Raw genomic sequence first — 11,775 nt, forward strand, 5'->3', positions numbered from 1 at the left:
TTTCGGGGTGATCCCCGAGTGCCCTCCGGCTCGAGGACCAGCACCAGCCGGCTTCCGGCAGACGGAGGTGACGCACATAAGCCCCGTGGTGTAAGACCTCAGGCCAGCCCCGTGGAGACGTGTCCTTGGGATTCGGTGAGCCTGGCTCTGACCGGCCACTCAGGGCACCCAAGGCTGACCGTGTGCTGGGATGGTTTGTGTGCATGTTAATTTGGCCTTTGTTGTCATGTCTATTCCCACGGGGAAAAAAGAAACACAACAAGGCACAACACAATTCAGCGAACGGGACAGACGGCCGGGCCTCTGTGGTCCTTGTTCATCTCTGGACGTTTGTGTTTCTGACCCCCAGGACGGACCTGCTCTAAGTTGTATCCGGAAAAGTCTAAACTCGCTGCGGGATCCTGTTAATTCATCCTGGAGGAGCAGGGGAGGACCCAGAGTGACAGCCTCCGCGTGGGACGGACTTGGGGAGACAGAAGGGACAGGGAGAGAGCCCACGGAGGGGCAGGGACTGTTACAAGGGTCCTGGAAAGGGCAGGGTTTCACCGGGTTCAGGAGCTCGGATGGCAGGCTCCCAGCCTGGGCCCATGGTCACAGGACCTGTCCCCAGTGTTCCCAGTTGCTTGGGACTCCGGGGACTGTGCCCTCCCTGGGGCAAAGCTGTTTAGTGTGTAGTGAGGTCAGCCAAACACCTACTCCCAACACTCCGTGACCCAGCCATCCCGTCCCTTTATACGCACTCAAGACAAATTAGCACACGTACCCACCAAGAAGGCCTGAACAAAAGTGCATATGGAAGAAAGTGTGGTCCGTCCACGCACGGAATAGTATTTGGCCACGAAGGTGGATGGCACACTGGCACCTGCTACCCCGCGGATGAACCTCGAAAACATCACCGGCAGCGGGAGAAGCCAGAGCCAAAGGCTGCGTGTTCGGTGACTGCTCGCGTGGGCTACCTGCAACAGGTGCACGCACAGAGTCAGGACACAGGTCGGTGGCTCCCGGGGCTGCAGGGGGCCCAGCGGGGAGGCCGGGGGCTTCCGTGGTGAAGCCAAGGAACTACGTGGAGTGGTGTTTGCCCAACACCCTGAACGTACCAAATGGCACGGAATTCTTCACTTTAAAACGACTGGTTTTATGTTATGTGAACTTTGCCTTAATCAATTTTTAATTTTTTTAATGTTTATTTTTGAGAGAGAGAGATAGAGAGAGAGAGAGAGAATCCTAAGCAGGCTCCAGGCTCTGAGCTGTCAGCACAGAGCCCGACGAGGGGCTTGAACCCACAAACCATGAGATTGTGACCTGAGCCGAAGTCGGACGCTCAACCCACCGAACCACCCAGGCGCTCCCACCTTAATGAATTTTGTAAACAGTTTTTAAGAAGCAAAAGCTTGCATGTAGCCGCTTTGTCCATAGCAGTCCCGAACCAGAAGTGACCCAAATGTCCACCAGTCTCAGAATAAAGTGCGTTTTATCCGAATGCTGGCGTTCTGCTCGGCGAGGACAATGGGTGATTGCTCAGTCACGGCGGATTCTCGAATCCCTGGTGCTGGGGAGGTAGTGCGCTTACAACGTGTGGGTCCGGGCCTTGGAGGTCAAGGGCGCACAGGACCAACCCGTGGCAGCAGGCATCGAACTGTGGCCGTCTCTGGAGGGGATTCTGGGCTGGCGAAATGTTCCCTGTGTTGATGTAGGGACAGTGACGTGAGTGCATACAGTCGTCAAGACGAATCAAGCTGCATCCTACGATGAGTGCTTGCTGTATGTAAATTCTACTTCAGTAAAGACGATTCCAAGAACGGGAAAAGATCGATTTAGGGAAATAGAAACATTAACCACAGGACGTGGACCCTCCAGCTCCAGGCTGGCCCACGCTCGCACGGGCTGTCCCACTGGCGGGTCCTCCTCTGTGCCTGGCGTCACCCGAGTCCAGCTCGGCCTCTCGGCCTCCACACGGCTTTGCCATTAACTCCTTTGCGCGTCTGTCCCCAGCGGGTCTGAGATCCCTCACTCGGGGGCAGGACTGGGTCTCACTCCTGTGGGGTCGCTGGCCTGGTGGAGCAGGGGCTCGGAGACCGTGGGGTCCCCCTGGCCACAGTGACCTCAGGTGTCCCGGCCAGACGTGGGGGGCATCCACAGCGCTGCTTGGCGTTTTCCCACATACCCACAGGAGCCCCGAGGGGGAGGGGTGTTTGGACCAGACTCTCCGTGTCCTCTGTCCAGTGGGTGCTGACTTCCTGGCCTCACTTAGCCAACAGCCACCGCTGTCCATCACCAGCCCCGTGGACTGAGATCTTGACCCCAGGACGACTCCCATGGGACCACTGGCCCCGCCCTAGGCTTTGGGGCGGGTCCCGGGAAGCCTGGACAAGGGCTTCCCAGACTTTCCGGGACCCCCGGCCACCCAGCATCCCGGGAGCACACTGACTCTGACTCAGAGCGTCTGGGGTAAGGGGGCTGGTGCCCGGGCCCGCAGGCTGCCTCTGACTTTGAGGGTCTGGAAGGTCTGGCAGCCCCTCGGGTGACAGACGCCGGACATGCATGTTGGTGTGTGCGGCGAGCCGGCCCCTGCGTTCAGGAGCGCACCTGAAACAGGCCCAGAACCCATCAGGCAGCGACCCCAGGTGACATCACCGAGGCGGGCTCACGGCGCCCAAGCCCTGAGCGTTTGCCCCATCACCCCCGCCCCCTCCCGCTCCACCCAGAACTTCCGCGCCCCTCTCTGCGTCTGGAGGCCTGCCGGGCGTCCCTCGCCGCTTCCCCTCCGGCTGGAGACTGGCGGCCGGAAACGTCCCTGCAGCAATGCCACACGGGTTCACAGTTTCCAGCGGGCTATTTGCAGAATCCTGTCTTTGCCCCGTTTGAAGCTCACGCTGGCCTAGTTGGAAGGGGCACTTGCTGGGACCGTCTGTCCTACACTCACTCCGTGGGCCGCGCAGAACAGAGGGGAGTGAATGTCCCCAGCTGGGGCCCTGTGCTGGCCTCAGTCCCTCCCAGGCCCCGGCGGGTGTGCGAGGAGCCCGGCCCCCAAACCAGGTCTGGTGTGGGTCAGTGCCGGGTTCTCTCTTTCCCCTGCCACGTGTGCCAGCCCCCCCGCCCCCACGGGGCCTGTGGGGACCAGGGCTCCCCGGGGCCCTCTCCACGGCCCGAACGAGGCTGAGGAAGGGATCTGCGCAGGCCTGTGCTGGCTGGGCCTTTCTGTTTCAGGAGTGCTCTGCACCAGCCCACAGGTGGACGGTCCCTCCAGGCTCCTGTCCTTCCTGCCTGGAGAGCGGGGGGCACCATAGTCCCCGGAGGACGTGCGGCCACACAGACCGCTGGGCCCTGCCCCGGGGTCTCGGGATCCAGCCAAGTTTGGGGTTGAGCATGGAATCCACCTGAGGTCCTCCTGCCCGTCTGGGACTCACGCTCGGAGAACCATTGGTTTGTGTCAAAGGGTCTCAGGATCCGTTGGGGGCAATGCCAGGTCTATGGACCACATCCCTGCCTCCTGAGACTGCAGAGTGTGGACTGTGGCCCCAGAGATGTCCGGGCCCCCGTTTCCTATCCAACCTTTGCTGAGTGGGGACAGCAGGCTGCTTCCTTCCACCAAACCTCAGTCTTCCAATCTGTAAAATGCATTAACATTTCCATCTCTAGGGGTGCGGCTGGGTAGGGACCACAGGGCCTCCCAGTGTGTTCTCAGGGGCGTCAGCCGACGGGGGGGTGTCCCCGGGAAGAGCTGTCCCGGGTACTGGGCGTGAGGCCTGTGGCTGTGTGTCCCGAGTTTTGCCTGGATTGCCCCGAGCCTCGACTGCTCTCTGGGAAGCGGGAGAATACCCCCCTTCAGCGCCCATTCCGCTGCCCAGAGGCCCCTCGAGGTGCTAAATTGAGAGATTGCCAGGGTGGGGTGTTCCCTGGGACCCCACGACTCCACTCCCGCGAAGGTCTGAGGCCCTTTCCCACGCCTAAACCTGGTGAACCCAGGGCACCTCCGCTCTCCCTGAGAACTCTCCAGACCTCCGGGGGTGAATTCTGCAGAATCCCTCTGCTGGAGCGCTGGCCTGGACCGCCCAGTTTGGGAGAACTGCTTGTTTACTTTGGCACGTGGGCCAGCTCGTGTTTGCTTTCCTGCCCTGGACTCCCCTTGGCCAGCCCACACCCTGTTTCTCTGGAACAAGGCCTCTCCAGCCTGGCATCAGGCTCCCTCTTCCTGCACCGGGGACCGTGACTCCCGCACCGTGTCCCCGCGGCCCCTGACACCCGTCCCCCACACCGTAAGCGGTGCAGATTCAGTTAGCGCGGGAGGGACAGAGGCCGCTCACAGGGCGAGGTCCTGACGCTAATCAGTCCTGCCTCCGGCTGCGGGCTTCCCACAGAGCCTCCCCTCCAGGAGCTGCGGGCAGAGGCATCGGGCTGTGAGGTCCCCTGGAGGAAAGCCGCACCTTGAATCATCCAGCTCTGGGCAGAAGTCACGGGAGCAGAGGCCAGGGGACGGGAGGCTGACTGCTCACAGCATCCGTGCTGGGGAGAAAGAGAAGCCAGGACGGGACTGGTCTCTCCCCCCAGAGGGAGCTGGCCTGGGAGATGGGGGGGGGGGTGGAGGGTGTTCGGGGCACTCTGGGCTGAGGCCTGACTCCCACAAATGGGAAGACTCCTCCATGAAAGGACACCCCAGCCAGGTCGGGACATAGCCCACCGTCGTGTGAGCTCCCAGGGCCCCGCGCTCAGGCTTCTGGCGGCCAAGTTTGGATCGGGAACTTAGATGTGACCCCTGAGCCCCTGGCTTGTTGGGGTTTACTTTGAGGCTGGAGTCCAAGGCACTTCGTGACGGGGTCCCCGGAGCCACCTGTGTCTGGAGGGATGGGGGCAGCTGGGCGCCAGCTGAGTGAGGGCGCCCGTGGCCCCCCCGGGCCCTGGAATCCTGTTTCCGACAGAAGCCTGGCCTCTCTACCTTCCGCAGAGAAAGCTGCCCGACGCCTCCTGCACCTGCCTTTTCATTTCTTCTACCTTTTCCGCTCTGCTCTTTCTCTGATGAAGTGGTCAGCGCCCCAGGGTCGTGCCCTTACCTCCGCAGGCGCTCGGACTCCGTTTGGGAGTCTCTGTCACCTGGACTTCCCGTCTGCCGTGGCCGTGATCGGGGCAGACGAGGGAACCCGGCCCCGTGGTCCCCGACGTCAAAGCAAACACTGCTTCTGTGGAGAGAGGTCAAGGTCCTCCCCCACGAATGTTTTGTGGTCCCTGGGGGGGGGTTCACCCACCAGCAAACACCCCATGCGCGATGCTCCCCCTGGTTTGAGCGAGGCGTGTTGGGGTGGAGAAGCCCAAGCCCGGGTCCCGGTGCTGCTGTGACAGGTTTGGTGGGACAGCAAAGCTGTGGCTGAGGCCGGGCCGGGGGGGTCGGAGGGCACTGGGGCTCACCGACCAGGGGGCAGAGGGGCCCACGTGTGTTCTGACGGCATTGGGAAGAGGCCCACCCCGCGGGGCTCCAGACGCAGGATCCACCCGGCTTTCTCTCCAGCCACACCCCATACTCAGTTTCCCCCACCTTTCAAAGGGCCATGAACCTGGTAGCTAGTGCCCGGGTCGCCGTGCGCACTCAGGTGACTCCGTCCCTTTCGAGCGCCCCGAGCCTCCCGGGGCCCAGCTATCCACACCTGACTGCGTTTGCAACCGTCGATGGCCGTGTTCCCTCCAGGCTCCCCCTGGGGACTCACAGACCAGCGGCCTCCGCCTTTTCCCGCCATCGATCGCCAAGGGGGACTGCCCTCCGCTGTGTGTCTCTCTATAATATAAAATAAAATAAATATAAAAGTAAAAAAGTTTATTTTTTTAACTTTACTTATTTATATGGAGGGAGGGAGAGAGAGAGAAAGAGAGATCCCAAGCAGGCTCCGTGATGCCAGCATAAAGCCCAACGTGGGGCCCGATCCCACAACTCTGGGGTCACGACCCGAGCCCAAATCAAGAGCTGGACGCTCACCGGACTGAGCCCCCCAGGCGCTCCTCCCCTGTGTGTCTCTTCATGCAAGAGGGTGACCTTTACAGCGAAAGGACTTTTCGGTAAAAATTGGGTCTCAGGCCCCACGTGGACGCACGAGGCCAGTCTGAGTTTGGAGAAACGGAGGGCACGTAGTGTGGTTTTGTCACCGAGTGTGGACCCTCAGTCCCGGTGCACGGGCTGTGTGTTTGGCACTTGCTACGGGGCCGAGCAACAGTGTAGGGGCGTGTGGGCCCTGCGTCTGCCCTGGCTTACAGGGGTGAGGGCTTGCATGGCACCGGGTGGGCTGCCTCAGACGGGCTCCCTTGCGGCCCCCGTCCCTCCAGTGAGTATCGCGGGAGGACACGGGAATCGTAGGGAAGTACCAGTAACGACAGAGGACGGGACGGCTCAAGCAGCCGGCTGTCTACTCTGGAGAAGCTGGGGGAAACGTGGGTAAACGGGGGCCTGCGAGCTGTCGGCGGCCAGACGTGGGAGACGGACCCCGGCTGTCCCTCGCAGGGCTGAGGCCAGCCAGCCGCCACGGACGAGGGGACAACGCGCGGGGTACCCGTCAACGGCTGGCATTGCCCACACGGGCCACCGCGTGGAAGAATCTTGAAAGCGCTGTGAGAGAAGCCAGACACAGAAGGATAAGTGGCAAACGACTCCATCCGCAGGGACTGTCCCCGCAGGCAAATCCGCGGTGATGGGAAGCAGCCCGGGGCCGGGTGAGGCCTAAGGGACGCGGGGTTTCTCTCGGGCACCAGGAAGATGTGCTGAAGCGCACGGCGGGGAAGGGTCCACATCTCTGGGGACCCACTGGCAGCCGCGGCTCCCGACGCTTCAGAGGGCTCGGTTGCACGGCACCCGCACTGCATCTCGGTAAGGCTGTTACCGGAAGCGAGGGGCTGAGACGCGATCGGCCCTTGTCGGGGTCCACTCCGGACAGAGCCGGCGTCGGCCGGAACAGCTCGGGGCAGCCCAGGTCGCCCCGTCGGGGCGTCAGCGTCTGCGGCCGTCTGGGACAGCGTGCGGGGCAGACGCCGCCCGGCGGCCCACGGAGGTACCGCGCTGACTTTCCACCCCGTGTCCCCAGACTTCGCGGACCTTCCTCAGGGCCACACCCGGGGAACACAGGCCCTTGCTGCCGGCCCTGGCGCGGGGACCCGACTCCCGGCCGGCCTGTCCCGACCCCCGCACGGTGCCACACGTCCGCGGCCGGGGGATCGGGTTCGCAGGGCCGTGGGGGTGGGGGGGGGTGGGGAGCCGGGACACCTTCGAAGATACGAGGTTCCTCCCCGGGGCTCCGTCCCCGGGGCTTCTACATGCAGGGCCCCTCCGGGTTCTCCGGGTTCTGCTTCAGCATCTGCGGTGTGGCGGTAATGACGCTTGGGTGGCCGGCAGCCTTGAGGGAAGCAGACGGCTTTCACGGCCTGGAAACCGGTGACGTGGACGTTGTGGGAAGCCTGGAAACCGGTGAGGGGGACGTCGAGGGAGACATGGAGACCGTTGAGGTGGGCGTGGTGGGAGGCCTGGAAACCATAGAGGTTGATGTCGCGGAAGGCCTGGAAACCTCTGATGTGGACCCCCAGGGAGGCCTGGAAACCGGTGAGGTGGACGTCGTGGGAGACGTGGAGACTGTTGAGGTGGGCGTCGTGGGAGGCCTGGAAACCGTTGAGGTGGAGGTGGAGGGAAGCCTGGAAACCAATGAGGTGGACGTCGTGGGAGGCCTGGAAACCATTGAGGTGGATGTTGCGGGAGGCCTGGACACCTCTGACGTGGACCCCCAGGGAGGCCTGGAAACCGGTGAGGTGGACGTCGTAAGAGGCCGTGAAGCCCGCCCCAGTGCAGGCGGGACCGTCACTCCATGGGACGGGCAGCTAGCGAGCCGCCCTGGCCTGGGCAGGCGCACACACACCTGGGCCCGCCCGGACCTGTGGAGCTGATGTGCAGGCCCAGGGGTCGGGCGGACGCGGGGACAGCGAGCCGAGTCGGGGCGGACCGTCCGACGGGGCGGGGAGGCGGTTTTGCGTCCCGGGCGCAGGGAAGCCCCCGCTCTTCCCTGCTGTTTGTCTCCCCCGTGCGGCTCCTTTTACCTTCACTTCTGACACTGCGGTCACCGAGCAGGGTCTCAGACGGCAGCTGGGTGTCCAAGATTTCCGCTCAGTTCTCACACCATCTACCTGGAGACGGCGTCAGATGGCGCGCGCCAGGGGCTCAGTGCCGCAAGCCCCCCTCTCCGACCCTAAAAGCCAGAGCAGGTCCAGACTGTCACCCGAGCTTCTGACCAACAGCTTATAGATTGGAGCTTCCCACGTCCCTCCTTCCTCGGGTTCCACGAATTTGCTAGAGCGGCTCCCAGAAGTCAGAGAAAACTATCACGGGCTGGATCCCCAGAGGGTGGAAGTCAGGAGCGGGGGACGGAAGAGGTGCGCGTGGCCGGGGTGGGGGAGGGGTGTGGGGCGGGTCCCTCCACCTTGTGCTTGGGGGATTTTATGGAGGCTTCGCGACGAAGCTTCCGACGAAGCAGGATGGATCCTTGACTCCATTCTCAGCCTTTCCCTCTTCCCGAAGAGAATGGGGGCAGGGCTGAAAACCCCAGTCTCTAAACATCTCCCGGTCTTTCCAGCAACCAGCCGGCGTCGGGGGGCTACCCCATGGCCCCCCCAGAGTCGCCTCGGTAGAACAAGACACTCTTAACACCGAGGACATCCCAAGGGTTCCGGGAGCCAGCTGTCAGGACCCAGTGTCAAACGAAAGATGCCCCTCGTGCTCTTATCGCCGAGAAATGACAAGGGTTCCGGGAGCCGTGTGGCAGGAACCGGGGCAGGGGTCCGAATGGCAGTCGCCCAAGGGCACGTGGCCTTCCTGTTACAGGCTGGAAGTTCCGTGCCAGGGCACCGTAAGGCCAGGGCGGTGTAACCTGTCATCACGGGAAGCCTTCCTGAGCCCACAGGGGTGCAGGACCCGGCAGGCGTGGGTCCCTGTCCTCCTCCACTCAGCCCCGTCCTCCCCCTCTGTTTTTTGGGAGCCTCTCCCCCTCCTCACAGCCCTCCTGCTTCCAACCCCACCCAACACCACTCAAGTTGTCCCCAGCCTCCCGGCCTGAGCTGCCAGGGACTCCTCCCTGTTTTAATTTCTAATTGCATTTCTAATTTTTTTTTAATTTCTAATTTTTTTAGTTTTAATCTTTCTCTTTAAGGAGAGCTGCCGTGGACCTCAGGCCCACGTGCGTGAAAATGGACACCAAGGGAAGAGAACCGCGCCCCTCAGTCCACCGGCCGGTCAACAGACCCGCTCTCTCCTTTCCAGCTTGGATGTATCTGGAAGGCTGTGCACGGCAGGGAGAACCCAGAGGGACAGGGGCGGCCCCAGCAGGCTGAGCCAGGTGCACTGTGTCTGCGGGGAATGGCCCCCTCTGGACCAGGGCAGTCCCGCATCCCAGCTTCTTTGCCCTCCCCTCCAACCGCCCCGCCCCCCGCCTGTAAAGATCCTCCGGTCTCCCCACGCGACTGTCCCTGTCTTTCCATTTCTTCCTTTGTCAGGTGCCAGGAACGCGGCGCATTCCTCAGAGCCTCTCCATGCTTTGCTCTGAATCTCACACGGGGCTTACCCAGGACAGCGGCAGCCAGGCTCCTGCTCCTTGCACCTCCCCAGCAGGAACTTGTGCATGTCCCCAAAGCCACCTGTCCTCCCCTACGGGGACACATAGCTGGTGGACAGGTGGACAGATCACTCTCAAATTGCAGGTTGCGGATGGTGTTACGGGCTGTGTCGCGTTCCCCCAGAATTCGTAGCTTAACGTTCTCGCTCCCGGCGTCCCCAGAACGTGGCTGTGTTTGGCCACGGGGTCTTTGCAGGTGTAATCAGTGAGGATGAGGTCACCAGGCTAGGCCCTAATCCAACCTGACTGGGGGCCTTATCAGAAGAGGAGATCAGGACACAGACGTGCGGGGAGAGACGACCAGTGAGGACACGGCGAGGGTGGGGGATGGTATCTACACCCCACGGAGAGCGGCCTGAGGGAAAGCCGGCCCTGCCCTCGCCTGCGTCTCGACCTCCAGCCTCCAGGACTGGGAGGAAATGCGTTTTTGTTGTTGAAGTGCTGATCTGTGGTGTTTGCTCTGGTCGTCAGAGCACACTAGTACGGGTGGACCGGTCCCTCCGTTGGGGGCAGGGCCGACAGGTCAGAGGAGGAGCGGGAAGTCCCGCCCGGCCCGAGCCTCCCACACGGGCCACTGGGACCCCCTCGGAGCTCGCTTCCTGCCAAGATTCGGGCCACGTCTTCACATCCCCTTTCCACTGTGCACGACTGTCTCTGGGTCCGAGTCTCGCCTTCTGGTAAGGACGCTGGTCATACCGGGTGACCAGTGACCTCATTTTACCTTAATGACCTTGGTCAGGGCCCCATGTCTAAATAAGGCCGCGTTTCGAGGCACGGGGGGTCAGGACTCCAACATATCTTGTTTTGGGGAGACACAATTCCACCCGAAACAGTTCCCTTGGGTCACTTTGGAGGCTGGGCCTGGGTGTGGGACTAGCCCCGCGGGCGAGCCAGGCAGGTCCCCCCCCCACTCCCCGGGCGCCACGTGCGAGCCCTCCAGCCCCCGCTCCTCGGAGGATGGACACAATTATGGCACCTCAGAGGTGTTCACACCTCCCTGAGCAGAGGCCTGGCTCTAAAAGCCCAGAGCAGGCTGCGGGTGGTGTTGGAACATTCAAGCAAGAGAGGCCAGCCCAGGAGGTCAGGGTGCAAACGTTTCAGGACTCTTGGGGGGTCGGCGGGCTGAGAAGGAGGGGGCGGCGAGGCCCTGCTGAAAGCTGGGGGCCGGTGTCTCCGGGGGGTGGGGCGGACCCACGGAGGCGGTGGCAGCAGCTTGGAACCACGGAGCATCCTGGTGTCGGTGGGCAGAGAAAGGGGTCTGAATCCCCAGAAGGGCTGATGGGGCGGGGGGCAGGTTGGGTGGTTCCCGATGGAGGTTGGGGCTGAAAGCACCCGAGTGGACGCGCTGTTCCCAGGCCGTGCTGGGGCCGGCTGCCTCCTGGCCCGATGCGGTAACAGCTCGAGGACCCCGGGAAGAGACTGTCCTGCCAGCAGCCTGCCCCCTGGCTTTCCCTGAGCTGGAGCACGGTCACCCCCCACCCCTTCCCCCGGACAGGGCTGAGTGCCGATGACAGCTCGAAACTGACCCTGCTGGAGGCCACCTCCAAGGTCAACACGCGCCTTTGGGCCAGAATCTGTGGGTTTCCGGGGCCTAAACGGAAGCCTTCGGTGATGCCGATGAGGGGGAAAGACCACGATCTTCCGGACGGGGGAGAAGGGTGGCTCGTGGCTGGCTGGTTTTCCAGCGTCGGGACTGGATCCGGCGGAAGCCTCAGAACCAGTGTCCGTGTCTGGAAAGGATTTTACGATCGAGTGGGAGTCACCAGACGGGCGTCTGTCTCGACGGGGGCTGTGTGATCCTGTCCAGAGACCTGTGTCTGTTTGTGCCTGTTCCGGGGAGGACTTGGGCGTGATCCCACACGGCAGCTTGGGGACCCGGGACGTGACTTCTCACGTTCTTTTAATACCCTGGAATTCTGCGATTAGAAGGCACCGGTGGGAGTGGCCGCCTGAGATAAGAGGAACAGCCACGAACCCGACCAGAATTGGAGATGTCCAGCTGGAGGGAGCCCTTTCCCCCGAGCCGGCACCCGAACGTCTAAATTCGGGCTGGTGCCCACGGGCTTGCGTTTCGGATGTGCTGCTGACACGGGGCAGGGCCGAGTGCACCTGACGGCTGACTGCTTCCTGGGGAAGCTGGCAGCCTCAC

At 62.6% G+C, this 11,775-nt stretch overlaps 1 protein-coding gene across 1 annotated transcript; it reads right to left on the bottom strand.

Moving 5' to 3' along the window:
• Window positions 1-5,912: 5,912 nt before the first annotated feature.
• Window positions 5,913-7,505, bottom strand: LOC122205508. The gene is made up of 4 exons (XM_042913923.1): window positions 7,470-7,505; window positions 7,288-7,428; window positions 6,783-7,115; window positions 5,913-6,586 (listed from the first exon to the last, which is right to left on the bottom strand). Exons 1-4 carry the CDS (start codon window positions 7,503-7,505, stop codon window positions 6,371-6,373), a joined length of 726 nt encoding a protein of 241 aa, XP_042769857.1. The 3' UTR covers window positions 5,913-6,370.
• Window positions 7,506-11,775: the final 4,270 nt, after the last annotated feature.

The sequence above is a fragment of the Panthera leo genome, chromosome D4 (genome assembly GCF_018350215.1).
Source record: "Panthera leo isolate Ple1 chromosome D4, P.leo_Ple1_pat1.1, whole genome shotgun sequence".
NCBI lineage: Eukaryota > Metazoa > Chordata > Mammalia > Carnivora > Felidae > Panthera > Panthera leo.